The 27,776-nt window shown below is 45.3% G+C and overlaps 1 protein-coding gene, 2 long non-coding RNA genes and 1 other non-coding gene across 9 annotated transcripts in view; 3 read left to right on the top strand and 1 right to left on the bottom strand.

The window, feature by feature from the left end:
- Positions 1-27,776, top strand: part of SPTBN1 (spectrin beta, non-erythrocytic 1) — a 199,024-nt gene that overhangs the window by 107,895 nt on the left and 63,353 nt on the right. For all 6 annotated transcript variants that reach the window (XR_002342956.2, XR_014841956.1, XM_021088218.2 and 3 more), the window contains one exon: positions 20,498-20,649. Coding sequence is in view for 4 of the 6 variants with exons in the window: in XM_021088218.2 (XP_020943877.1) it covers positions 20,498-20,649 (152 nt within the window). In the remaining 2 variants the exon portion in view is untranslated. The remainder of the gene's footprint in view (positions 1-20,497; positions 20,650-27,776) is intronic.
- Positions 344-5,731, top strand: LOC146404793 (uncharacterized). The gene is made up of 2 exons (XR_014841964.1): positions 344-4,746; positions 5,388-5,731. It is a non-coding gene; the product is annotated as an uncharacterized LOC146404793 (long non-coding RNA).
- Positions 2,475-2,580, top strand: LOC146404794 (U6 spliceosomal RNA). Its single transcript, XR_014842674.1, has one exon. It is a non-coding gene; the product is annotated as a U6 spliceosomal RNA (small nuclear RNA).
- On the bottom strand, positions 5,227-13,263 carry LOC146404792 (uncharacterized). The gene is made up of 2 exons (XR_014841962.1): positions 10,644-13,263; positions 5,227-9,676 (listed from the first exon to the last, which is right to left on the bottom strand). It is a non-coding gene; the product is annotated as an uncharacterized LOC146404792 (long non-coding RNA).

Genomic DNA, 27,776 nt, shown 5'->3' with positions numbered 1-27,776 from the left:
TCCCTATTTCTGGTTTGGCTGCTGCCAAGTGTATGTGAACACTTCCAGCTGTTCGTTGACCCCACCCCCACCCCTACCTTTGGCGTTCCCCTGCAGCCAGTTCATCATTACTCTCATCCTTACTTGTTAGATACCCTAAAGCCACAAGCTTGATTTTGTTTGCCGTCTACTGTGTTGTAAATTTGGCATAAGAGAAGCAAGTAATTTATGTTTGTTTACATCCCACCTAGCTGAGCAAATGATTTAATTTGGCCTAGACAAGTGTCTGCTGACGGTCATCTATGTGTGCGTGTGTGATGGTAATTCTGCTGCTGGGAAAGCCTGGAATCACAAGACTTGTCATGGGTCCGTGGGGTTGGTGAACCCTAGGTTTGTTCTCTTCCTCAGTGCCTTTCTCCAGGAAAATGTGAATGCCTTTCTTGGGAAGGTCCGATGTTGTTAGACTGAAAGGTGCCCCGCCAATGCTACAGTCTCTTTTTTTCCCCAAGAAATTTTCCTTTGAAGGTGCTTTAGAAGAACCCTCCTGTGTGGTGAGCGTGCATATTGTAAACCCCATTTTGGTCTTCTGAAAGTAAAGCTTATTTTATGGATTTTTAGAGTTCAGGTGCGCTCTTTTACCTTTCCTTTGAGATACCCTGTACTTAAAATGTAGAAGGAGCTATGACAGCCATGCAGTCACAATGAATTAAAATAGTTTCCACTCCTCATGTGATAACCCACCAGGGGTCAAAGTGTCACCAAAGGGAGAGAATACAGATTATCAGTTACTGTGTGTTGAGATGATTCTGTGGAGATGACAGCCAGGGTGTATGGTATTATGTATGATATGTGGGTAATCCATATGACGTTATCACGAACCAGATGTTTCTGAGAACACCTAAACTTGCCATCTCTCACATTGAACATGGAGGGACCGTGGCGCCCAGTGAGGGTTGCTTTAGCTTTTTATAGTGGGAGCAGCACAGCAGACAGGAAGCGATTGCCCTCTTAACAGCAACACTCCGGCCAGGCCAGGCCGGCCGGATCCTTACTTGGGGGGTGGGGGTGGCACGTGGCTCAGGAAGGGGCACATCCAGGGAGCTGCAAGGTCCTGCTGGTGAATTGGGAAGACGGATCTGCTGTGTGGCGTTCTGAAAAGCACCGTTTTGTGAGTCCCCATAACTCCTGACTGTTGACCTTTGGGTTTGGATATATTGTCAGTCTCAGAGGATTGATGTGAGTGTAGGAACTGGTTCTAGCCACTGCATGGAGACTAAAATGACTGTATTGTTTGTAAGGTCTTTTGAGAAAGTACAGTGTGACAAAGATGCTAAAGCTGTAAAAGTAAATAGCTTAGAGCAGGTAACTGTGTTTACTTTGGAAACAGGTTATAAGCCCCAATCTCTGCTGAAGGAATGAGAATTTATTTTCTCCTTTTCCAGAGAACTACTCTCTGGTTCTCCTAGGACAAACCTGTATAACCTTCTTAGATCAATAATTAACAAAGAAGGATTTTCATTTACGTTAAAACTATATTTGAAAGTGGTTTCCAGGCTGGTTCTGACAGCCTCTGGCTTCCATGGGAAAGGAAGCTAATGCTGGAAAAATTCAGGCTTCCACATGGAACGCTAGAATATCCTCTTCATCGCAGTGATGGCTGCAAGGCTGTCTTTTTTCAAAGTAAAAATCCAGTATGTGTGAAGGTTACTCCGGGATGACTTCATTGTTCCATAAGGATTCGATTTGGCTTCTTGCTGGTGTGCTGAGTGGTGGAGGTTGAAGGTGAACTATATGTGGAACTGAAAGCTCCCAGAGATTTTACGAAATCAGCCTTGGCCAGACACACCTTTCATTTTTAATGCTCACCCTGGCTCTTGGCAGCCCATTTCTTAAATACATAAAGAGCAGATTCATCCACATTATTGGGAAAGCATTTTGAAGCATGGGCTTTGTCGCTTGTGAAGATCAGTAGTTTTGCCATCTGCTGCTTATTTCTGTGGGGGAGGGGAGATTATAATCCCAGAATAGATTCACTCAAATAAAAAACTTCCCTCTTTCATTGTTTCTTGACAGAATGAGAAATTTACTGTCATTAACTAGTTAGTTCCGAAAGGATTTGTGTTTCCACCGTGCAGTTCCTAAATGATGGTCCTCATGCAGGATGGAGAGCAAAGGAGTTGTCCATTGTCGTTAGTGCTTGCCCTTCATAACTAATAACCTTGGAAATATTCTTGGTGTTGGGGATGAAGGGACACACTGAACTGAGAATTCTTAAAAAGGTCTTCTGTGAGACACAGGATGGTGACTGCAGCTTGCTCAGGACGGGGCCACCCCTGGTTGCCAACAGAACATGGTGTTGCTCTCCAGGAACCATGGCGGGTGCTGAACTGCCACGGCTTCTAGGCACCCACAGTCACTCCTCCTTGTTGGTGCACCACCCCTGAGGAAGCCAGCATTCGTGCTTTGGTTTCTTTGCCTTAAAAAAAAAAGAAATTGTGCTCACTTCGGCAGCACATATACTAAAATTGGAACAATACGGAGAAGATTAGCATGGCCCCTGCACCAAGGATGACACAAATTTGTGAGGTGTTCCTTATTTGGGGGTAATAGATGCAGACTATTGCATTTGGAGTGGATAAGCAATAAGATCCTGCTGTACAGCACAGGGAACTATATATCTAATCACTTATGATGGAACATGATGGAAGATAATGTGAGAAAAAGAATGTATATGTGTGTGACTGGGTCTCCTTGCTGTACATACAGTTGAGATTGACAGAACACTGTAAACCAACCATAATGGAAAAAATAAAAATCATTAGAAAAAGTTCTAGGAAGCTTTTTAGGAATTTTCCTGGGGGTATAGCCCCAGAATTTAAGAAAACCATCCAAGGCCTATGCTCTTAACAAGAATAAAACCCTTTTTTGCTTGTCATTACTGCTTTCTCTTCATTGACTAATTAGCCCGCTGCTTCAGGTCTCATTAAACTTCCTAAATGCTGAGCATCTGTCTATTGGAATTGCCTCAAGATAAAAAGAGGAAACTCCTCTAAGCATTTGTGTTGCTGCTGCTAATTACCCCCGGCTATACTTTCTAATAATTAATTGCTCTCCTTACTTTCAAATCTGAATGAGAACCTTTCCCCACGGCAGACAAAGGGTATTTTACTCTCCACTGGCTGCAGAGGTACTGCTCTGTGGTTTGGTACACAGGGTGCCTGCAATCATCAGGGCCAATACTAGGATGGTTCTGGAAACCAATGTAAAAGAAAAACACACCTGGAAGTCTTCCTGTAACCTAGCCTTGTTCAAAGCCTTCAGTTGATATTGACGCTTTTTGAAAAACAGGTACAATCTTAAATGATTTCATCCGTTTATTCAAATAGATGATGGCAAAATAATTACAAAGCTAGTTTTCTTTACTCGTTGGTTCCAGAGGCTAAAAAATAATTTAAAAGGGGGGTTGGGATGAGAGCTTCCGCGGATGTTTCTATGCTGTGGCTAAAGGTGATGTCTGAAAAGGAGTGTTGGTCTTGGGTTTGAATGAGTAGTGACTGACAGCAGGGTCAGCAAGGTGAGTTTCGCCCCTCCCAGGTGTGAGGCTGGTGAGAGGAGCATCTCCCTTGATGGGACTTGAAGAGAGACCCTGATGGAATTGAGAGAACCGTTGAAAATATAGAGGATTTTCTTCTGAGGAGGGCTTTTGCCATCATTGAATTATAAGTAAAACTTATAATTTTGGGGGGGAATTGTCAGGCATTATGGTACAGGATAGCTTAAGCGACTTAGTTCCATGTGCTCCCTGGAAGTGGGGAAAAATTTAATTCAGTATTCAGGCTTGAGCCTCATTTCATCTCAGTTTGCAGCATAAGGTCCCTGCGAGTGTAGAATTCTTTTTTTTTTTTTTTTCTTTTTTTTTTTTGCTATTTCTTGGGCCACTCCCGCAGCATGTGGAGATTCCCAGGCTAGGGGTCCAATCGGAGTTGTAGCCACCGGCCTACACCAGAGCCACAGCAACGCGGGATCCGAGCCGCGTCTGCAACCTACACCACAGCTCAGGGCAACACCGGATCGTTAATCCACTGAGCAAGGGCAGGGACCGAAACCGCAACCTCATGGTTCCTAGTCGGATTTGTTAACCACTGCGCCACGACGGGAACTCCGAGTGTAGAATTCTATTTAGAGCAGTAAGGGCTGTGGCATCAGAACTTGGGTCTAACACCTGGGACTGTGCTGGCCTTTTGGCTGTGGATAAGACACTGAACCTCCCTGAGCGTTATAATTGACTCTTAGGCAAACTATGTCTGATGATAAGAGTGCCTCCTTCACAGTGTGATTGTGGGAATTAAGTCAGTTTGGATGAAGTGCTTAGAAGGGTGTGTGTGTGGCCCTTCTAGTTAGTTCTCCATAAGCTTTAAAGGGTGAGGGTGGATATGGGAGATGACAGTGGATCTCCATCGTTCAGGATCACACCCATGAAATTCCCACTTGTGTAGCCAGAGTACCGATAGATCAACTCCAGTGGGCTCTGAGCCTCTCCTTGCTGCTGATACATGATGTCACCCGGGCTCAGAAGCTCTAACCCCTTGACTTAGCTCTGGTTGGTTGATCTCTAGTGCTGTGCTCGTTCCTCATCACCATATAGTGTAATTACCTGTCCTTGAGGCTGGGGTGTCATTAAACTGTAAGTTGCTCCAGCATCTCTATTTCCCATTGCTTAGTATAGCGGTTTACCAGCCTTTTTAAGAAAATGGAATGTGTTTTGGAGTTCCTGTCGTGGCGCAGCGGAAACGAATCCGACTAGGAACCATGAGGTTTCGGGTTTGGTCCCTGGCCTCGCTCAGTGGGTTAAGGATCGGGCTTAGCCATGAGCTGTGGTGTAGATCACAGACATGGCTCGGACTTGGTGTTGCTGTGGTGTAGGCTGGCAGCTATAGTTCCGATTAGACCCCTAGCCTGGGAACCTCAGGTGTGGCCTTAAAAAAAGAAAAAAATGGAATTTTTCTCAGGTAGATGAAATCTGAGGTGGAACCCCAGGAAATAAAGGGTATAAAATGGAGTGTTTCTGACCAAAGTGCAGGTGAGAAAGTGGTACTTGGAGCCTGACCTCTAGAAACCTGGCTTGAAAACTCCTTTAGACCTCAGTTTCTCCAGTGAGTCTCACCTATTTATTTACTTATTTATTTATTTAGTCTCTTTTTTTTGCCTTTTCTTGAGCTGTTCCCTCAGCACATGGAGGTTCCCAGGCTAGGCGTCTAATCGGAGCTGTAGCCACCGGCCTCCGCCAGGGCCACAGCAACGTGGGATCCGAGCCGCGTCTGCAACCTACACTGCAGTTCACGGCAATGCCGGATCGTTAACCCACTGAGCAAGGGCAGGGATCGAACCCTCAACCTCATGGTTCCTAGTTGGATTTGTTAACCACTGCGCCACGACAGGAACGCCAAGTCTCACTTATTTTGAATGAATATTTTCAGCTCTCCATTGATTAAAAGGCAGTATTAATTTTTTTTGCCTTATTTTGCTATAAGTGTTGTATAAGGTTCAATACTGATTCGGTATTCTCCAGAAGAAAGACTTGAAGATGCCGGGTGGCATCTAATTTGTTTTATAGTACTCAGTGAAGACAGCATTTCACATATGACCTTTGGTGGTGCCCTGGGAGAATGTTGTCCTCCACTGGATGCCCTTTTGTTCGTACTCATCAATCTGCAACCCACTGGTGATCCTCAGCTCCCTTATCAAATAAAAATGAATTGTGTTTTTCCTTCAAGTGGAAATGCCCTTCACGTATTTTTAAAAATGGTATGTGCTCATTAAAGAAAAAGACAACAGTGTAGAAATACAGAAGCAGAAATGCCTTCTGCATGTACTTCTGCTCCCTTGAGAGTGTTAATAGTTCAGAAAGTATCCTTTTTATGAAATTACTTATTTTTAAATAAATATTCATAGTATCACACTAAATATATATGTGTATGTGTATATATGTGTATATATGTGTATGTGTATATACATATGTTTTTTTTTTTTTTTTTTTTTTTTTTTGCATTTTAGGGCCGCATGCGTAGTAGCATAGGGAAATTCCCAGGCTAGGGGACAAGTCAGAGCTATAGCTGCTGGCGTACCCCACAGCCACAGCAACTCGGGATCCTAGCCATGTCTGCGGCCTACACCACAGCTCTTGGCAACGCCAGATCCTTAACCCACTGAGCGATGCCAGGATCAAACCTGTGTCCTCATGGATACTACTCAGGTTCCATACCCCTGAGCCACAGTGGGAACTACTATATCCTATTCTGAATGTAACTGTTCATTTCCCTGTTCTTTTTAATGTGTTCTTTGATATGAATGCATCATATTTTCATTAATCAGCCTATGAATTATTTATTTCTTTTTGGTCTTATGTTATTTTTGCTATCCGTTTTTTACAGTTATTTTAAAAATCTGCATTTCGTATCCTGTACATGTGTATGTGCTTGCACAAGTACTTCTAGAAAGTAAATATCTACAGGTGTGATTGGGTAGATGGAGGAAGTGCATTTTTAAAACTTTTTTTGGTACTGCCCACACCCCCTCCCACCAACTGTGTGTTTGTGGGCCCATATCTCTCTGTCTTCAGAAAGAGGCATGATTTGTTTTTCAAGTTCAAGGAACAGTTTATATTCGCCTCCTTTCACCTAGTCCTCAAAGTGGAACTTCTGCTATCTGCCACCCCAACGGAACGTCTCTGGGCCTCCAGCCCTTCCCACTCAGTTCCAAGATTGTTATCTTTACAGAGACTGTTGAGGAGAAACAGTCAAGGTCTTTATTAAGCAATAAAACGTCTCCAAGAACAAATCAGCTATAGCAGTAGGCTTCCCAGGGTGTGTCTAGGTAACTAGGAGTAAGGCTTCTCCTGTGAGTGGTTGGTTTACCCTCCCCCACTCCCCCACAGCAGCTGGTCCCTGCACCACTCGGTAGGGACAGGAGAGGAAAGGGATGGGGAGGGGGCCTGTTGTGAGTGTGTGCTTTGGGGCGTTAAAAAGGTCTGCGTTCTGTGGGAAGAGACTTGCATTTAAGCCACACTGTGCAACAGGTTTAAGTTTCCAAAACAAATAGGACAACAGAAAAAACAATCTATTCATGCCCTCCTTTAGTTACTCTTCTCAGTTGAAAAAATTAAATTAAGGCAGATGACTAGCTGTAAGCTAGGAAGATTCAGTGGGACCCAGGGCACACCTTGTGCGTTATCTTGTGTGAAATTGTGCTTAAAAGTTTTGATGAGGGTTCCTATTAATGAGAAATAGGTACTGATTAAAAAAACAGAGAACTGCTGTCTACTGTTAACTGTCCTGCCCTCCTTCTTTGATTAGTGTTGACTAGATCATTATAAGGGTTGAATCTGAGGTCATTTCCTCCTCCAGTTTTTCTGTCCTCTTTTATTAGAACAAGGTACTGTAATTGTGTACTTAAAGACTCTGCCCGCCAAAACTCTGTACTGTTTGGCTTTGTAAGAAATCTTGTGTAACCATTTATTCTATGTGTGGGGTTGAGGAAAGCCACAAAGGAAGTTAGCAGAATTGTTTTCTAGTGTTGACCCTGTGAGTGATAACTTTCTCTTTTTCATTTTGACACCTTAAAAATAACTAAATAGTTGGGTATGGGTATCATTTTTCTAGTGCTCTGCATTCTCGAGGAATTGAAAGTTGCTCATTAACTTTTAAAGGAGAGGACTAGAAAAATTGAAATGTAGTTCATTTATAGTGTTATATTAGTTTCTGATGTATAGCAAAGTGATTTAGTTGTGTGTGTATGTGTATGTATTTTTCATATTATTTTCTATTGTTTGTTACAAGATACTGAATATGGTTCACTATGCTATACTGAAGGACCTTGTTGTTTATTTTATATATGGATAGTTTTTATCTTTTAATCCCAAATTCCTAATTTATTTCTCCCTCTGCAACCCCCTTTCCTCTTTGGTAACCATAAGTTTGTTTTCTATGTCTGTGAGTATGTTTGTTTTGTAAATAAGTTCATTTGTATCATATTTTAGATTCCACATATAAGTGCTATCATATGGTGTTTGTCTTTCTCTTTCTGATTTACTTCACTTAGTGTGATGTCTCAAGGTCCATCCATGTTGCTGCAGATGGCATTGTTTCATTCTTTTTTAATGGCTAAGTAATATTCCATTGTGCGCTTGCGTGTGTGTGTGTGTGTGTGTGTGTGTCTGTCTGTCTTCCATTCATTGATGGACACTTGAATTGTTTCTGTGTCTTGGCTCTTGTAAATAGTGCTGCTAATAAATATTGAAGTACACGTGTCTTTACAAATTAAAAGAACTTTTTAAGTTGAAATATAGTTGGTGTACAGTATTAGTTTCAGGTGTGCTACATAATGATTTGACGTTTGCACATATTATGAAGTGATTACCATAAGAAAGAATTCTTAATGCTTTTAGGTGCTCTTCCCAATGCCTTCATACCATTTACTCAATAAATAGTTGCTCATTGGTTGATTGATTGATCCAAGATGAAAAAAATGACAGTAGACTATCATGGCTGAATGTCAAATACTAGTGTGTATAATGTTTGCTGTTCTACATGGAATAAGTTTGCAATGAGATAGTTGGCTGAGTTAAATATATAATCAAGGGTTGGGTCAGAATTATCATTCAGTAATTACTTCTTGGATGAAGAATATGCAGTGTGAAGTGAAATTTTGGTTTAATGCATTGTGATATCATTTAGAAATAGTGCTAAACTCTAAAATTATTTGGATCAGTCCCAAGAGCAGCTTATCTTTATACAATTATGCATTTTGTTTTTTAAAATCTTGGCACAACCATTATTTTTGAAATCCAAGTGTAATGTGGACACTTTCCCCGAAAACACAACACACAAACTTGGGCTTATTTAACTTTGGAGTTTGGCATGAGAGTTGAGACAGTCTTACTTAATGTGTTTTTCTGCCATTTCAACTCCGATAGTTGCTGTGTGTGCATCATAGTTACTGTCCAGAAGGGACGTGACTAATTTGCAGTGCTTTTTAGGATGGAAGCCAGTATTAAAATCCTTTTATTTGTTTTAAAATATAATTTCTCTGAAGTGAAACCTTGTCATCATTATATAGACCCAGGTGATAACTAGGCGTCCATGTGGTTTTCCAAAATGCCAATCCCTTGCAGATTAAATTTTCACACATAGGCTTATTTGGAGGACTTCCATGCTATCTTAGATTTTCTTACATGAGTGCTTCCATAATTAATTCATTTAGAAATGATTCTGCTTTTCATGGATCCCAGTTTTAGGGTCACCTTTAGGTCTTTGACTGCTTCTTCCTTCTTGTCAGTGTGTCTTTCTTGTTTAAAAAAAGAGTCCCTTGTATCTAGCTTTTTGGACTCGGTGCATTACAGTTAATTTGGACACCCTCATTATGTAGGAGAGCTGTTGGGAACTGTCCTGAGCGGCTAGAGTTCGTGCAGGCATCTTGTTGGCAGCTTCAGCCTTTTTGAAAACATTGAGTAGTAAGTATCCTCTTGTATCTTGAGTGTCTGATAGTAATGCGACTCTATTATACGAAAGAGAGTTCTGTTTTCCTCCCTGCACTGTTGACCTTAAAAATCCTGGACAATTGGAGAAGATAGAAAAATTACAAGCAAGAGCCACAGCACACACTCTTTGATTTTTTTTTTTTTTTAATTTTTATTTTTTGCCTTTTTGCCATTTCTTGGGCTGCTCCCTTGGCATATGGAGGTTCCCAGGCTAGGGGTCGAATCGGAACTGTAACCACTGGCCTACGCCATAGCCACAGCAATGTGGGATCCGAACAGCGTCAGCTCACGGCAACGCCGGATCCTTAACCCACTGAGCAAGGCCAGGGATCAAACCCGCAACCTCATGGTTCCTAGTCAGATTTGTTAACCACTGAGCCACAACGGGAACTCCCACACTCTTTGATTTTTAGTGTACTGGCTTAGACCAACTACATATGGTCCACAGAACACAGTGGCTACCTTTTGGTGCATTGCATGAAAAAGAGACTGAGTGAACTTCTATTTCACTACCTCCACTTAATTCCAAGGCTCCTGTAATAAAAACCTACCTTTATGGAGTTCCTGTCATGGCTCAGTGGAAACCAATCTGACTAGCATCCATGAGGATGCAGGTTCGATTCCTAGCCTTGCTGAGTGGGTTAAGGATCCGGAGTTGCTATGAGAGCTGTGGCATAGGTTGCAGCAGTAGGTTGCTGTGGCCGTGGTGTAGGCCAGCAGCTATAGCTCCGATTCTACCCCTAGCCTGGGAAACTCCATATGCTGTGGGTGCCACCCTAAAAAGACAAAAAAAAACCCCAACCAAACAAAAAACAAAACCCTACCTGTATGTCCTTGAAAATGAAGTGTTGAGTTTTATCTTTACCAGTGAATTTAATAACCTTAAAGTCTTATCTTTAATGTTTCTTATGGTTGTTGCTCTTTAAAAAATTCTATCCTAGGAGTTCCCGTCGTGGCTCACAGGAACCATGAGGTTGCAGGTTTGATCCCTGACCTTGCTCAGTGGGTTAAGGATCCGGCGTTGCTGTGAGCTGTGGTGTAGGTCGCAGATGCGGCTTGGATCCTGTGTTGCTATGGCTCTGGCATAGGCCAGTGGCTACAGCTCTGATTAGACCCCTAGCCTGGGAACCTCCATATGCCAAGGGAGCGGCCTTAGAAACGTTAAAAAAAAAAAAAAAAATCTCTCCTAGCTAGTCCATGTTAATGTGAGCTCTCTGCCACATGAGTTTAGTAATTTTGGATGTGGTATCTGTTTGGTTCTGAGCCTTTTCCATCTTTTGGGGACAGTACAAGTTACTCTCTGTCCACCTCGGACTTAATATTTTGTAGTCTTCCTTCCAGGGAGGATTGAGGGAGGAGGGGTGGTGGCAAATAAAATGTCCATCAGAATAAGAATCAGGGACCTGAAGCCTGTGTACATAGAGATGGGGTTGGAAGTTGGTCTCTGGCCTCCTAGCTCTTCCTCATCCTGTGAAGAGAAGCCCGGGTGTGGCCTTGAGTTCCAGCCTGTGGTGCTGACCATGCTCTGCCCCTCCCGACAGCTGGGGTAGCACTGTTAATTTTGTCGTGTTAGCGTAGCCAGATAAATAAATACTCCTCAGCTGACAGGGCCCTGAGTCCCTCCCACCCCACCCCACCCGTGACTGACTTGTGTGCAGTGTCTCAGTAATATTGCTTAAAAACCCCCAAACAAACAATCAAAAAAACCATGTGGCTGCAGCATGTCAACCTGGCAGTGTGTCCTTAAAAAATGGAAGCTAAGAAATGGGATGTGGGACCAGTGACATTATAAAACATGTTTTAAACCAGAACTTGACAAGCTTTTTCTGTAAAGGGCCAGATGAGAACTTTATTAGGCTTTGCAGGGCATAAAGGGTCTCTATCTTAATCTCTTCATCCTCTGCCGGTTCCTCTCCCAGGCCCTCCAAAGGATGAAAAACCCAAGAGTTCCCATTGTGGCTCAGTGGGTTAAGAACCCAACATAGTGTCCATGAAGTTGTGGGTTCAGTCCCTGGCTTCGCTCAGTGGGTTAAGGAGCTGCAGTAGGTTGTAGATGTGGCTTAGATCTGCTGTGGTTGTGGTATAGGTCTGTAGCTGCAGCTCTGATTCAACCCCTAGCCTCAGAACTTCCATATGCTGCAGGTGTGGTCATAAAAAACCAAATAAACAAAAAGAATGAAACATCCTTCGAGCTTCGAGGCTATACAAAAGCAGGAGAACAGGCCGAAGTTGGCTGATGCCTGTTTTAAATTTTAGTCCTGAAGGAACTGAGCTGAGATGGCCGGCTGTGGTTCTTCCCATTGTTTGGGGAGGTAATATAGTGTTTTCCTCGGGCAGTATGGGAGGGGCTGTGAGTGGGAGCTTGGAGGTTCTTCAGGGTTCTGGTCCTAGGCGTGCCTGGGCCCTTAGGAGAATCGCCGGAACCTTTCTGGGCCTCGTCTGGTTAGAACTATCAGCTTACTGTAAACAAGGTAAAGTAAGGAAGATCCGGTCCCAGCGCCCACTGGTAGTAGGAGCAGAGCAGGAGTGGCTGCATCCTTCGTCCTCCTGATTCTCCCCGGCCGGCTCTTTCCTGCTGGGCAGTCCCATGGGTGGAGAGAAGCAGGGCAGCAGGCTCATGGGACGGCTTCCTGTCCATGAAGGCAGTTTTGAAGCATGCCACCCATTTCCAGTCCAGTTGAGTGAATGGTTTCTGAATATTTCTTCTCAAGGTCCTGTCTCTGCTCATTAAGGCACACACTTCTCCTCCTGGTGTTAGCCTTTTCCACCACTTTGTTCACCCTGGTTCTCGCCTCGGCTCTCATCCCGGAGAAGTCAGGCCTGTTGTTCTGCCCATTTGGCCACCACCATAACCCAGGCTCCTCCTCAGCCTCGGTGTTTGTGGTTTGTGACTTGAAGGAGCTTCGCAGGAAGGTGATAACCACACCAGGGCCGGGGACCCGGGAACTGGGCCTGCTGCTGCTGTCTCCATCTATCCCTGCAGGTCTCCAGAGCTTAACCCTGCGGTGCCTCGGTTTCCACCCTGGCAGAGCCAGACTGTGCTGCTCAGAAGAAAGATTTTGTGGAAGCTGTGAGCAGGGCCTGCTCCACTGATGTAGGCTGTAGGTGCCAGGTTACGCAGAGTTCGAGATTGTTTTATAGTCTGCGCATCAGAGTGTTAAGTATTAGCAGAGAACTGCATATTTGCTACACATGCATTTAGAACAGATGTTTACATGTGTTTTGTCCTTGAAGCTGGTTAAATTGTTAGGCAAAGTATTTTAACTCAAGTTCTGTTTATATACAAAGCAGCAAACATAAGTTAAAGCCCCCCCAGACTAATCTGTCCCAGGGCCTTCAGTCAAAAGATTAGCTTCCTTCCTTTTGCTGCCTCAAGATAACAGTTTGATTCTCTGTTATCAATACAGCCAGTTGCCTGTTTCCGGTTTCCTGCTCTGTGTATTTTGCATGTTGCTCATGGGAAATGATTTATTTATTTTTTCAAGCCAAGGCACATATGGGGACTCCACCTACTGTATTCTTTTGTTTTGAATTAGAATTCTTTTTTTTTTTTCTTTCTTTTTCAACAACTCAAGAATTGAGCTTTAATGAGTAAGTTAAAATTAGTTTAAATTAAGTCTCGTGACTATTGACCTGTTTGGGTCATGTTAACATAATGTTACAGTTACCCCCTTATGTGTTTGCAGCTTCCCTCTGTGTGGGTATGCGGTGGCATTTATCCCCAAAACAAAACAAAAACAAAAACAAAATTTTGTGAAACTTTTTAGGTTAGCTTTGGAATGCTTTAATCTGAAAGACAGTACCACAAAATTACATTTTTATCGTTTTTCAGACCCTGAAGACAGTTAAAATTCAGTTTAAAATTTTTAGTGATATATAGTGATAATGTTCAACTACTTAGGGCCAGTCTGTGTGATTTGGATTTCTTTCTTCATTAACAATTTCATTGAGACCCCCAACAGCAGCAGGCTTTATTAAGAGCCTGTTTATGGGGCACTGGAAGTTTGTTGATTCATTCAGTAAGCGTTTGTTGTTCACCCATCCTGCCAGGCCATGCTAAGGCTCTAAACAGATATAGAATTGGGTCCTTGTCCTGGGGACAATTACAGTCTCCTTGAGGAGATAGGACACAAGATACATAATAAAAAGATACAAGAGACCTCATCCCATCAAGAGAAGTCTGTTGTTAGAGGTAATCTTGGCCTGGGTCTTGAAAGAAAGCAAGAGAAAGAACCAAGTACCTTCCAGGTTAGAATAGTATAAGCAAGAGGGGGAAACAGGAAGGTGGAAGGTTGAGAGATGAGAACCTGGTCAAGAAAATCTGTTGGGTTGGACTGGAACACACAGGCGGGTGTCAGGGGTGCCCTGGGAGAGGCTGCTTAGGACCCTGGAATGCCAGGCTCAGTCAGATATGGTCCCCTTTGCAGATGGCTGGGGCCATTGAAGGTATTGGTTTCTTGCCATAACTTTGAAAAACCCCACTTTGGGAAAGTCGCCTATGGTAGTGATGTTTAAGGAGGGTCAGAATGGGGATGACATAGGACAGGGGATTTCAGTAACTTGTTGGAGGGTGTGGCCGGAAATCACCTTGGTTGTACTGGGCTTTTTACTCCAAACACCCAGAAATGCATTGTGGAAATCTTTCTCTTGGCTACTGATCCTTTACTGCTTTGCCATAGCTTTTGTTACTTTTTCACTTTCATGTAGTTTCCCCAGCTAGACTTCTAGTTCACTGAGGGGAGGAGAGCTTGTCTTACACAGAGAGTTGTGCATGCAGAATGCACTGTGTAAATGTTGGAGCTTGTTAATACTCTCATCTTCAGATTAGTCCGTACTTAGCTAGCTATGCAATATTGTATGCAACAGTATTGTTGATTGAAGTGGCCAGTGGTGGGGATGTGTTCATGGGATAATTGCTTTATCATCTCTTTTGCACGTCCATCCTTATATTCTGTGAACCCAAGTCTGTACCTAACTTAGCCATGTGTCTGCAAAGGAAAATGACACATGATTGCCAACTCTTACTTAAGGCCATTATGTTAGCACAATTGAGGAAGATCCTGATAGTGAATATTACTGGGTTACACCAGCAGGTTCAGACTCTGAAAGGTAGAAGGAAGATTTGCTCTCTTCAGCCAGGTATAAATTCAGTCTTTGAGGGAATGATAAATGGGATCATTTGCCAGTTCCTGTTCCTGTATTTCCCTTGTTTTCCATCCAGAGATGGTTACATGCCTTGAGGCCTTTCTTCATCCCTGGCTCCCGTCCCTTTCCATAGCTACGACATATGGTGAATGTAGTTATGTTTAGCATTCTGTACAGAGGGTGTTGCAGAAAGATACTGTACAGTCATTGCCATAACACAATGCCCTTCTGTTCATCAGAGCTATTTCTATATCCTTTAGCTTAACTCATGCTAACACAGTATTCATTTTTCCAGTTACAGCCAGTTCTCCAGAGTAAATAAGTTGCGAAGTGTTACAGCCTTCCAATATTGATCATAGTCATTCTCTAAAAAGAAAAGAAGTTGATTATGTGCTTCTCTAAGGACATGATGGAGAGACTCTTCACAGCCCTTTGGTTAAAAATTAAGCAAGTATGTGTCTGTGTTCTAAGTATCTCATCCTGTTTCGGTAAGACATCCTCTGAAAATTTCAAGTTGTATGTCAAAAACCAAAGACAGTGAACCTAGATACTCAAAGGAGTTGTAGCCATGCATCCTGATCCTTCTTGACCTGAACAGTAGAAGAGTCAGAGTCACGCCCAGCATACCCAGTGCCACTGCTAGCTGGCGGCACTGAGCAGCCTCTAACCTCACCAAACCTTGGGCTTTGCTGGAGATCATACTGGCATCCCCCCCTCCCTGACACTTGGTGGGCAGATCTCGTGAGCTCTGAGAAGTATACATTGCTGTTCAGATGTGTGATGGTGTCATTGCAGGCACACCATCTTCAGGAGAGAATGCCATAATAGAAAGTCACTTATAATTCACTCCTTCCAGTGAGAGGCTGATATAGATGTTACCCGTCCCTCAAGGTTGGTTTGTCTTGTTCGCTTCCCAGGGGTCCTCTCTGACCAGGTGGTTGGGTAGTTATCTCTGAGCCTGTGCAGCTGTGAAGGCTTCGCTGGCTGGACCCTCACACTTGGAACAACTTCTGGTTCCTAGGTTCTGGGTTGCTTTGGTTTTAGGGACATTTTGGTAGACTTTGTGGTTCTGGCAGATTTGAGAGCCGCTTCGAGAGTCCTTCCTGACCACCACCCCTGCCCTGACACACAGACTGCTTCACCAGACTCCTGTTCACGGAGGGCTGCTGGTTCATTAACCCTTTCTTCACTTGGTTCCCACTTTTCCTGTCTCTGGATTGCTGGTGCTGTAGCTGCCTCAAGCCAGGGCTTGTATCGATAGGTATGTGGTCGTGGTCAGGCCACCAGGAGGTGGTCATGATCTCAGGCACCCTCTTGGATTCTCCTCTGCCCACCACATTGTGACAGTCATTGCAAAGAGAGGTCAGCAAGGAACATTCAGACCTGAAGGCCTTTGTGTAGAAGGGTGAGGATCCCTCTTCATAGCTTCAAAGGTGGAATGAGCCTCAGGGAGCCGCAGAGTCAGATCCAGTCTGGATGGAGACAGAGTCCTGACAATGGAGCTATGCAGGGATGGAGCGGACCCTTTCACAAAACAAGGACTTGAGTTAGGATGGTGATATTGGGGATGATTTTATGTCTTGTATCATTGAAACTTTCTTTTTCAATGTTATGGTAGAGGTGTTATTACATAGTGACAGAGAACCTGAGCTTTGAAACCAGCCTGCCCTGGAGAGTTACTGGATTTTTACCCTGTGGAGTAGTTAGGGGTGTAAAGCAGGCAGATCCGGTGCCTGGAATGTAGTAATTACTCAGTGAATGCTATTACTACTTGAATAAGAAAAAACAAATCACTTTCTTTCTATGCATTGTTAACAACCTCATGCCATGTACATACAGTTTATCCCCCTCTTTGGAATTTTTAAGTAGCTGGTGCAGGCTGCAGTAGAAAAGAGTTTTCGCTTTTGAAATAAAGTCAATTCCGATGACTTGTAAAGCCTTGTTCCACCCTGAGATAATGATTCCATTGACCTTGGTAAGTTCCTCGAGTGGTTTGAGCTGTTGAGAAAGCAGCTTTGCTGGGGAAAGGGAGAAGGAACCATGTATGAACATTTACAACGCGCTGGGCCCTTTGACGGCCTGTCACAAATGCCAGAGCAACCTTTAGGTGAGCCCCTCACCTGAGCATACTGTGGGGGGTAGGGGCAAGTACAGCTGAAGCTGCAGAGGGCAGCCACAGGTGCCTGTTACTTGGAGGCACCATTACCGAGTTTGGGGCAGAGCCAGGTGGGAACCTGCCACAGCATCTGGCTCATCCGGGTGAATTCTTGGGAGGATGTGCAGGCATTAACATCAGTACCAGGCCCAGAAAGGGAAATGGAAGACAGAAATGGCATGGCGGACAGAAGGGCCCGTGGCACACCGACCCGGAACGAGCCTACCCCTGCGATGGTCCTTCTGTCTTGCAAGGAAACAGCCAGCTCTTTGTGGAGTCGGTGGGCCTGAGGACAGGGGGTTTCTGCTGCCATCAGCCAGTAGGGACACCATCAGGATCAAAAAGCCTTTGATGTGGGCAGAGGGAGTAATGCATGAATAGTACCCCAACTCAGGTGTCTTAATGCCAAATCCAGTTGGTGTAAGCCCAGAATGTCTAAACCAGGGTTTTCTATCCCAACTCAGGCACTGCCAACTTTTGGGCTGGATAATTCTTTGTTGTGGGGGCTGCCCGGTGATCCATAGAATGTTTAGCAATATCCCTGACTTCTTTCCACCCACTAGATGCCAGTGGCACCTTCCCCCCCGAGTTGTGACAGTCGAAAGTGTCTCTTGTCACCGCCAAATGTTCCCTGGGAAGCAGAATCGCCCCCAGTTGAGAACCACTGCTCTGAATAACAACATCAGCATAGAGCTTGTAAGAGCTCCCTATTGACCTCTGCAGAGCTACTCATACTCGAACTAGAAGTGGGCGCCCTTCCCTCTGCCGTTCCCACTGCCTCCTCACACAGTTCAGGCACAGCGACAGCAGCTTGAGGCTGGGAGCAGGCCTGTGGACTGTCTTCTGTTGTCTGCATCAAAGGCCTGCAGCTCGTCCTCATGCTTGGGCAGCGTCCGGCCTGGGTTGGGAGTGCAGGGGTGATGTCACTGCGCCTTCTCAGGAAGGGCGGAACAAAGGACGGAGTCCCCAAGGACAAGCAGCCTCATCCTCAGCTGGCCCACTGGGTAGATTTTTTTTTCCCTCCCTTTCCCTCCTTCCGGCCTCAGAAGTGTTTGTTGTTCACCAAGTGCTCCATTGTAAGAGGACACGCCAAGCTGGCTGGGCTTTGTATCTCCGCTGAACCCGTTTCCTTCCCCTTGTGTGTCGTAAGGGTGTTGACTCTCATCCAGTCCCTGCGTGGAATCTTCCGTGCCTTTTCTAGCGTGGTAGCAGTGCAAGCCCAAGGAACTTGGACCCTCTGTGATTTTTCTAGCATGCTCATGCTACCTGGAGCGTGCTCCTGAGGTGGGGAGGCAGGAGACAGGGCAAGAAAGCAACCTCTCATTCCCTTTAATTGTATTTTTGAGGGTCTCTTCCTCCCTTCTTCCTGGAGGTTCTGAGGCCCACAGGAGCCCAGGGGAGCTCTCCTGGTGCAGATCCTCAGCCTGTTCTGATCTCGCTCAGTTCACCTTCTGCTCTACCTGTGACCTCTGTGTTTTTTGCCTCTTTGTGGGGAGGAGAGCTGGGCTGGGCTGTAGCCTTTCAGGTATGGGTACTGTGGGAGTGTGTTGACTGTATTCAGGAGGAAAACCCCGGCATCTCCTCGTAGAGGAACCTGTTAATTCAGAGCCTGAAAGAAGCCGGAGGTGTTTCTGTAATGTGAGATGCACTCAGAGGAGTGACATTTGGCTGGAGACACATTTGGTACTTGTTTATTTAGAAATAACTTAATCCAACCAAGTTTTCATTTTGATCTTGTTCCCGTGATGGGCTGGGTGTGGTAGTGACTTTCAGTCCCAGATCCTTTAATAATAGCGTAGGATACATCAAGGGCTTTATCAAAGACATTTCCAACTCCAGTGTGGCACATAAAAGCTATTATTTTTTTAAAAAATTAGTTGACCCTAAATGCGTCTGAACCATGAGTTACTTGCCGTCTGTGAAATGTCCCCAGAAGAAGCTTCATGTGTCTGTGTACTCTGCTCCAGACCGACTCTTTCAAAACAGCCAACCTTAGGCCAGAAGAATACAGCTCCATGTCACTGTCGTAAAGTTACCATCCATCATGATGATTGCGCAGTTAATAATGCATGCGATCTTTTTTCTGCTGCTGATCAGGACGTTATCCTTTTCCAGTCTGCACTCTGCCCCTCACTGCCTTGTTTCTTGCTCCCTGACTCTTGTCCTTTCTGAGCCTTTGTCTGGTTTTGATTGGCCTTTGTCTCAGGGGGGAAAGGCCCTCCTTTGCTCTGGCCGGCTGTTCCCTTAGGGAAAGGCTGGGCCAGCAGGAGCTGATGGCTGCACAGGTGGGCGGCTGTCTTGGCAGGTGCCCCAGTGGCCTCACCTGCCGGGTTAGGCAGCAGTAAAGGCTCATTGCTTGTTGTCTCTGCCTTGCTCCCTTCCTGGCGTGGGTGGAGGCCTCAGCAGAGCTTTCCAGGCTGACATTGGCCGGGATGCCCTGGCCAACCTGGGAACCTAGGACTCCCAGGCTCCCAAGTACATGCTCCATCAGTAAGGGTGGCCTTTTAATTGTCACTCAGTCATGCTGAAAGTTGTTGAAGTCTGCGCCCTTTTTTGTGGATTTCTGCTTAACCATCCTGGTAGATCTGGGCTTAAAACTGGAAGGAGAAAGTCTTTGATCCTTTTGGGACAAATTCATGCTGATGGAACTGGAAGTGGGGCGAGTATCAGACAAAGGGTAGATCGGTAGAGAATAGTCAGGGAGTATTGAGGAGGTGGTCCAGGGCACAGTCTGTGGATCTCTGTTGAAGATCTTCAACAGCCTGCATTTAGTTCATTCTGCAGAGGCAAGAAGATGGGAAGCCTGTTAGTATGGGATGTGAAGGGCTGTTTCTGAACAGATGTGTCTAGTTTTGTGCTTTGGACCAAACTTGATCACTGAGTCTTAAAAAACTAAATAGTGTTTCCTAGATAATTTAGATGTGCAATTACCCCACTTTGGACCCTAAACTAGAAGTTACTTTTTCAACAAATGGTTGAAGTTTGGAGATGATAGTCATCCACTCACTTTATAGAAGGGGACATTGAACCCAGCGTCTCAGCCTGTTTTTGACGAGACCTCGGCCCAGGCCCTGCCGTGCCAGTCCCGGCCACATCTCTTTGTGCTCCACCATGTTGCCCACCACTTTCTCTCTTGTTCACCGAACATCCAACTAAGCAGGAAGGCGTCATTTCAGATCAAGGTTGTGAGTGAGTTTATCTTGTTACGTGTTGCCTAACCCTTTGTATGAGAGGGAAGAAATTTCTTGCTGTCCCATGAGCTTTGCTGCTCCATGCCCTCTGTGTGTCCTGTGTGCTCCCCCAGCACTTGCCTTTTGGAGGAATAATGGCTGTGACACATTTAGAAATGGTACCAGCCAAGTATTATGTGATTGAGCAGGGCAGCAAAGAACCCCACTGTGGCCTTCTGCATCCTCCTGCCTCTTCAACAGAGGTGGGAGAAAATGAAATGAATGCGAGTGAAGGATGCTCGGCTGGTAGTTTATGCTTAGGAGCCCAGATGTTTTAAGGATGATGCAATTCCTCTGTTCACGAGTTGTTGACCGTGCTTAAGAGGAGCTAAGTTTTATTACTGTTGAGTTTTACTCTTCTTCCTCTGGCCGGGGTCCTGCGCCCCTTCTGACACATACCTGCTGTTGTCCAGGCTGTGGTTGGTAGTAAAGCGACCTCTCCTCTGCTTGCAGATGAGCGCGAAGCCGTGCAAAAGAAGACCTTTACCAAGTGGGTCAACTCCCACCTCGCCCGAGTGTCCTGCCGGATCACAGACCTGTACACCGACCTTCGAGATGGACGGATGCTCATCAAGCTGCTGGAGGTCCTCTCTGGAGAGAGACTGGTGAGGATGTGAAGTCTCCTGCACTGTGGGTGGGAAAATGTTCTTGCAAAATCAAGTGTGAGCTTGTCTCCTGGTGAGGTCTGCAAATAATGGTTGATGTTTTTGAGGAGGAGATGCTTGATAAGAGTGACGAGCATGTTGGGGGAAAGCTCCAGTGTGACATTCTGAATCTGGGTAGTTTTCTTGACCTGTAATGAAGCGGCCTCATTCTGTTTTTTTGCAAGGTTCCTACCTCTGATCAGAAAGCCCTTGGCTGACGTCCCCTGTTAAACAGGGCATGGTGCTGGACGTGTAAAGGCCAGGCTTGGGCGCTGGGTCTGGGGTGAATCTTTATCCCTCGAGATCACGGAATAATTTTAAATGCGTCTTACTGGTCCTCTGGAAAATCTGAGCTGCCATTTCCAGGTGGCAGGAATTGAATTCAGTGGTCTTTGGCATGTTTTGCTCTCTTCCGTGCACACTTTTTATTTTGAGGTGGAGGGAGAGGCTGGTGTTTTGTCTCCTTGGAAACTCAGAGCTTCTGATGAATTCACTGAGCCTTTTGGGCAGGGCCGTTGTCAGCCTGCATTGAAAATGTTCTCCCCATTCTGTTTCCTGCCGCTACCATGGCCATCCCTGATGGCACTTTTGTTTATGAACCTTCAACTGAGGAATCTTAAACCAGTCAATGTAACTGACCCAGCAGGTTTTGTCTCGCCTTTGTGTGAAGACGGGTGCTGCCGTCTGCCTGAGCACAGGCAGTTCCACAGGTGATGGTGGGGCCCAGCCAAAGGCTGACGCCCAGGGATCGAGCCCCACATCTGCAGTGACATCACCAGGAAAATATGATGCTGGTGGTTGGCAGGGCTGCCAGAAAGCCTTGTTTTTTAACTTGATCTCCACCCTGGAACTTGTCAGCTGCAGTAGGTTTGTACGCAGACCGACCCTCACACCTCTGACCATGGGCAGGGGGCTGTGGTTGTACCCTGCCAGTCATTAGCCCCGGGGCAGATTGGCCCCTGAGCCTGGGGAAAACTGTTTTCTCTCTCTGTGCCCCTCCATCAAGAAGGGGATCCTCTAAAAGAGAGCAAATCCCTGCCTCATCCTCAGGGAGTGTGGTCCACGCTCTTTGTCTCCTGAGTGTGCAGGTCTCCTTATGTTTTCTTTGAGAGGTTGTGCGTCAGGCTGCACAAACCGAGATGGCTGCCTTGAAGTTGGTTTGTCAGGTGGGAGTGGGGGCTTCGGGCCCACACGGGGAGGGCCTGTTGTTGATTGCATTTGTTTTTTGTTTTGATGTGAATCTAGGCCAGAATTACTGTGATATACACCTTTAAATAGAATTTTTGTAACTTTACTTTTTCAACCCTAATTCTCAACCTTTTTTTTTTTCTTCTTAATGTTTAACCTAGTATGATTGTCTATTGATTTTTTTTTTTTTTTTTTTTTTTTGGAATGTGTTTGGAAAGTAGCTGAAAAAATCTTTAAAGGTCATGTGGCTAGAAATCAGTTTGAACATTTATTTTTGTTCCAATAAGGTCCAGTTTTCAGGGATGTAAGGAGTTAAGTTGTTCACCCTGGAAGGTCCATAATTCTTTTGCACCAGCAAGATCGTGTCCTTGATAATGTCTACATAATAAATGGGATCAGGCCCATTGTCCCTTATTCTGAACAGGGCAACGAAAATATTAGGAGGGAGGAAAAAGCAACCAGCAAAGCATAATTCTTGGTTATTTATGGATACCTCCCACTCCTCTCTTTATTTGCTGCTAGCAGTAATTTTTTTTTTTTTTTCCCCAGTCCCCCAGAGACCTGGGAGAGTAGGGCTTGAGAGCAGCATGAGAAGCTGCATCTCCATCCTCTCAGACAGTCGGGGACCTACCACTTTGTGAAACCCCAGTGCCTTGACTTCTTTTATTATCCGTTCCTCACAGCCAACTGTGATTATAGGTTGGGCAGTCTGATTCATCTTCTTCCCAAAGCAAGGATATCATAGATAGAGTGAGCTACAGCTCTTGCTCACTGGTACTGGAAATTTTCGGTTCCTGTGGCCCCGTAGTTTATTTGGTTCATGAAATTTCCGGAAAGGGACACAGACTCACTCTGCCAGGGGCTCACCTGAATCACCTTCAAGACCTTCCCCGAAGAAGAGGATATTCCCCCGCTCCCGCCCTCCAACCCAGGGCTTGCCCCAGAGAATTCTTGCATATTCAGATTCCAGAAGGAATGAGGCTGCTGGAGCTTCCAGGTCTGGGTAGATTAACATCCACACCTGAACATGTATCATCACATAACACACAGTCAGCGCTGGGCTCTCTGCACCAGTGATCCAAAACCCTGGTCTCAGAAACATTCACACTCCACGTGGAGCCATGTCTCCATGGGCATTTCGGCTCCAGCACTTACCACCAGCTTGGCATTAGGTAGCAGATAAATATTTAGAGGGGTGGAGAATCTCAGTTTATTTTATTAGTAGGTTCTTGGAGCCAGTTCATCCTTCTTTATAGAGGAGAATATTTTTCTGATTTTTACTGAGTAAAAGTTCAAAGAGACACAGTAGCTTAATGATCCAGGCAATTTCACCCTCACCCCACTCTGCATTCCAGCTTGATAAAATGTTGGCTAGTTTTGAGCAGGTTTGGGGTAGGCATTTGGGTTGTTCACACACTTGATTCTTATGTCCTGGAGAACGTCAGATGATGGGAATCCCCACTTCTGGTCCTGGCTTGGGCAGGATCTGTGTCCGAAAGTGTCGTTCTCTTTATCTCAAATATGTCAGCCCATGGAGCGGTGGGGACTCTGAGCTGGGCCTGGGAGCTGCTGGTAACCAGGATTGGGCTGACCATGGAGAAAACTTTTTTCCCAGTGTGTTGCTCTGAAATTACCAGGCACTGTACCTTCATAAATGTCTGGCTTTAAAAGTTCCATAGGGAATATAGCCCACCCTTGGAGTTTGCTTTTGTTCTAAACAACGAGACACAGAAGAATGCCCCCCCCCCATTAAACTGAGATTTAATTGCACAAATATGAAAAGTGCACTAAAAGTTAATGGGTAATAGTGGTACCATGTGATAAAGTACCAAATGAATGGCCTTAAAGCCCTAGAGTTCAGAAGGGAAAGTGGGCCTTCTGGATGAGCTGTCAGGAACCTTAGCTGATGGGCGGGTTCTACCTGGATCCAGAAGGAGAGGTTCGGGTGTGGTCCAGAGAATAGAAGGGCTGTGTGGCAGCTGCTAGGAAGAGTGAAGATAGCGCTTGGGGATGATTTGATTCCCTGGCCCAGGAACGTCCGTATACTGCAGGCATATGTGTGTGTATATATATATAAACACCACTCTTGACTTTAGCATCTACTGACTAGGTAAAAGCAGTGAGCACAGAACCTGTGCCGGTCACTTTGTTATTGGGCCCAGGTCCCAGGGCCAGATCAGAAATGGGACTTGAGGAGTAAAGGTTTGTCCTGCACAACACTGACATTGAGGGAGTGGGGTCTTTGAACTTTGGAACCCACAGATTCTTGTCCAGGTTTGAAGCACCCATGCCCGCCCCCTTCCCTTCGTGGGCCTAGCATGAAGAATGGTTCTGAGTAAGACAGCTCCCTGCCTTGCTCTTGCTAGATTGATCCCTTGCCCCTGACCAAGAGGTCAAGGTTTTTCAAACAATTCTAGCCTTCCCCCAACCTGCACCATTTCCAATAGCAGGTATCACTGATTTTTGCTTGCCTGTTGTTTTCCTGATACTGTCATCTTATTCTGCTAATCTATCTAAAAGAAGACAAAGCAATAAAAAAAAAAGTGGATTTTTTTTTTTTTAAACCACCGTTAATTCCAAAACAGGCTGAGCTAGGTGGAGAAGATAGATTTACCACGAGATTTGCTAAGCTTTAAATAAATCCCACGTTGAACTGCCCTGAGTGAGTTTTACATAAAGCCTTTGTTCAAACCATACTGGCATGTATTGTTGTAGAAACGGGGTTTTATGGACTAGCCACAGAACCTGCCTGTTGTTTGTAATGTCATTTGTGTGGGAGAATATGCTTTTGTTCTAAACAGCTGCAGAAGAATGCCCCCTCCCCCGTTAAGATGAGATCTAATTGCACAAATATGAAAAGTGCACTAATAGTAACAGGTAATAGTGATGCCACGTGATAAAGTACCAAATGGATGGCCTTGAAGCCCTGGAGTTCAGAAGGGGAAGTGGGCCTTCTGGAAGGGGTGTCAGGAACCTTAGCCGGTGGTGGGGTTCCAACTGGATCCACAAGGAGAGGTTTGGGCGTGGATAGCCAGAGAATAGAGGGGCTTTGTGCCAGCTGCTAGGAAGAGTAGAGAGAGCGCTTAGGGGTGGGTGTCAGGAGGGACCTGGTGTAGGGAGAGCATCCTGGACAAATTAGAGTCTGTTTTTGGAAGGAGTGATGATGTTAGGTCACTTGCAGTGTTTACTGTCATGCACACAGTCCATTTAGTTCTCACAGTCTGATGAAGTGGACAACTTATACTTTATAGAAGAAACAGGCAGTTGACCAGGGTCTTGCCCAAGGCTGGTATTGCTAGTGAGGCAGAGAACTTGGACTCCAGCCCCCACCCTCCTGTTTGTTGGTCGCCTCCTTTCCTACTGAGCTCTGCCAAAGGAGAGGATACCCCTTGGGAGTGTGTCCCAACCGGGCAGGAGATGGGCAGGAATGAATGGGACACAGTAAGTTGTTTCCTGTTTAATATTACTTGGGCAAGAGTTGTTTATACTCTTCTTAAGGCTAAAGGTGTGATGTGTATAGGGAGGTGTTTGGGGACTTAGTGTGAAATGAGTTTGGGTGCATATATCAGAAGAGATTTTGTAATTAGCGTGTACTGTCCTACCCTCTGTATTAAGTTGAGATGCTTGTGTGTGTGTGGGGGGGGGTTATTCATTTTGATTAAATTATAAAAACATAAGCGGGTGTCTATCATATAGGTTTATGGGAGACCAGTGGTGTCCTTTCTCTGTTTCTTCTTCACCTGAACAAGAGATCAGCAGGCACTTTGGAATTCACCTTGCACACAAGTGAGTCTTTCACTCTCCAGCATGTAGATTGTATTTTATAGCTGGAAGTGACTTAAGCGGCTGCTGAGTTAGCTCTCTTTATTTCGTAGGTCCTGTAACTCAAGAGTAAGCAGCCAGCAAGGCCACCCAGCTGGTGTGTGGTTGTTCCCAGGATTGGGGTTATGTCCACCCTACCACCCTTGGAGAGCTGTTGCTCCAGGTGGCTTCAGGGTGGCTTTGGACACCCATGGAGAAAATCAGAGGGAGCAAGGCTTACCGGGTGAAACAGAGTGGCCAGCTCCCGGGGGCCTCCCAGAAATATGGAATCTTCCTTATGTCTTCCCCTTTTATTCAGAGAAGCTAAAAACAGCTCCAGGAAACATTTGTTTTCTCTTTTCCATTTCTGAGCTCTGACAAAACCCCTGCCATTGGGATTATTCCACAGTTGTGCAAATCCTGACGCCGTGCAGGGTGTAACTGACCCAAACTCAAGTCAGAGTGGTGGACCTGGGAGGGGCCAGCTCCCTCCTTCCTTTCTAAGGGCCTTAGGTTCACTAAGTGGATTTGCCCAAGATCACACTACTTTTCAGGGGCGGGGCCAGCTGTTCTAATATACAATGAGAATTATGTTGTCAGTTGCTGGAAGTTGGTTATTTAGCTCCTATAATTCACACTCCTCCTTTGGAGCTGGAAAGAAGATGGGTCTGGAGCAAGGATCCAGGCAGGTTAGATCTGTGCTTGATAAAGATGTGGGACCAGAAGGCACCTTGGAAAGGGGAAACAGGAAAAGTGCCTGCAAAACATGGGAACACGGGCCCTGGTATGGAAGAGCAGGGAAACTTGTTAGAATGATTTAAAGGAGGAGCCATAAAAATAGGCATTTCCGCAGAGGAACCCTTCCTGCCTGCAGAGACCTCCTTGTTGTTTGAGTCTGGTATTGATCCTTACTTCTGCGTTCATGGCCCCTCAGACCACCTCATCAGAAAGGACAGAGAACAGAAGTGCGCATGTTGCCATGGGAACGGACCTGTGTCACACTAGGAATTTGACAGTAATTAATGGAGACAAGACAGGGAAGGCTCCTTTTCTTGGCAGAATGATCCCCTCTTGAAGCGAGGCTTCAGAAGGTGTTTATCACTGAGAGATGCACCCCTCCTCCAGTTCCATTGTGTTTGGTTTTTTCCATTGTTATCTCTTCCTTTTGTGAAGATGGAAGTTGAGTAAAAATAAAAATAGCTCTTTTTTTTTTTTCTTTCTTTTTAGGACTGCACTTGTGGCATATGGAAGTTCCCAGGCCTAGGGGTTGAAGTGGAACTACAGCTGCCAGCTTACACCAAAGCCACAGCAGCAAGGAATCCGAGCCAAATCTGCCACTTACATCACACAGCTCATGGCAACGCTGGATCCTTGAAGACCCACTGAGGGAGGCCAGGGTTCAAACCCAGATCCTCATGGATAATAGTTGGGTTCGTTATCACCGAGCCATGACAGAAACTCCAAAATAGCCCTTAAAAAAAAAAAAATACTGTCTGCCAGATGGGAACTAAGCCTCCTTATTCCCTTTCACGGGGACATATGTATGTGCCACATTCAGTTCCCAGTGCGGCGTGAAGAGGACACGCCCTGGAATCCTGGCTCCCTGTGTACCAGCCAGCCTCACAATCACCTCACCCCTCTGAACTGTCCGTTCTCATCTGTAAGATGACAAGGAGGTCACTGGTGGCTCAGCAAGTTAAGGATCTGGCAGTTGGATCCTTGCAGGGCTGGGGAACTTACGTACACAGATGCGGCCAAAAAAAGTGACATGAATAATACTTATTATTACTGTGAAGTGTTATTATGAGGGTTACATGTGGTAACAGACATAAACCACTTAACAGAGAAGTTAACACAGTCAGTTGCTAGGTAAATGGCAGCTAAGAGTCTTTAGATCTTGGGAGCTGTGCTGTTTATGTGACCCGATGTGTTTCAGGGTATAGTTCTGTGCGATCATTAACTCTCCTAACATTAATTCCCTGTAATGCTCGCTCCCGAAACTTGTCCAAGCACTGTGCCTTAGAATATTTCAGAAGCCCTCTCTGAGGCAGATACAACACAAGTCCTGGGAGTTGGTGGTCTTGAATTTTGGTCTTGAT

Source organism: Sus scrofa, chromosome 3 (assembly GCF_054392235.1).
Source record: "Sus scrofa isolate SSC_HxYL_T2T_F1_AM1 chromosome 3, Sscrofa_HxYL_maternal_Yorkshire_Landrace_v2.0, whole genome shotgun sequence".
In the NCBI taxonomy this organism is placed as follows: domain Eukaryota; kingdom Metazoa; phylum Chordata; class Mammalia; order Artiodactyla; family Suidae; genus Sus; species Sus scrofa.
Note: the sequence above shows the minus strand (reverse complement) of the source record. Positions and strands in the feature narration are given on the sequence as shown.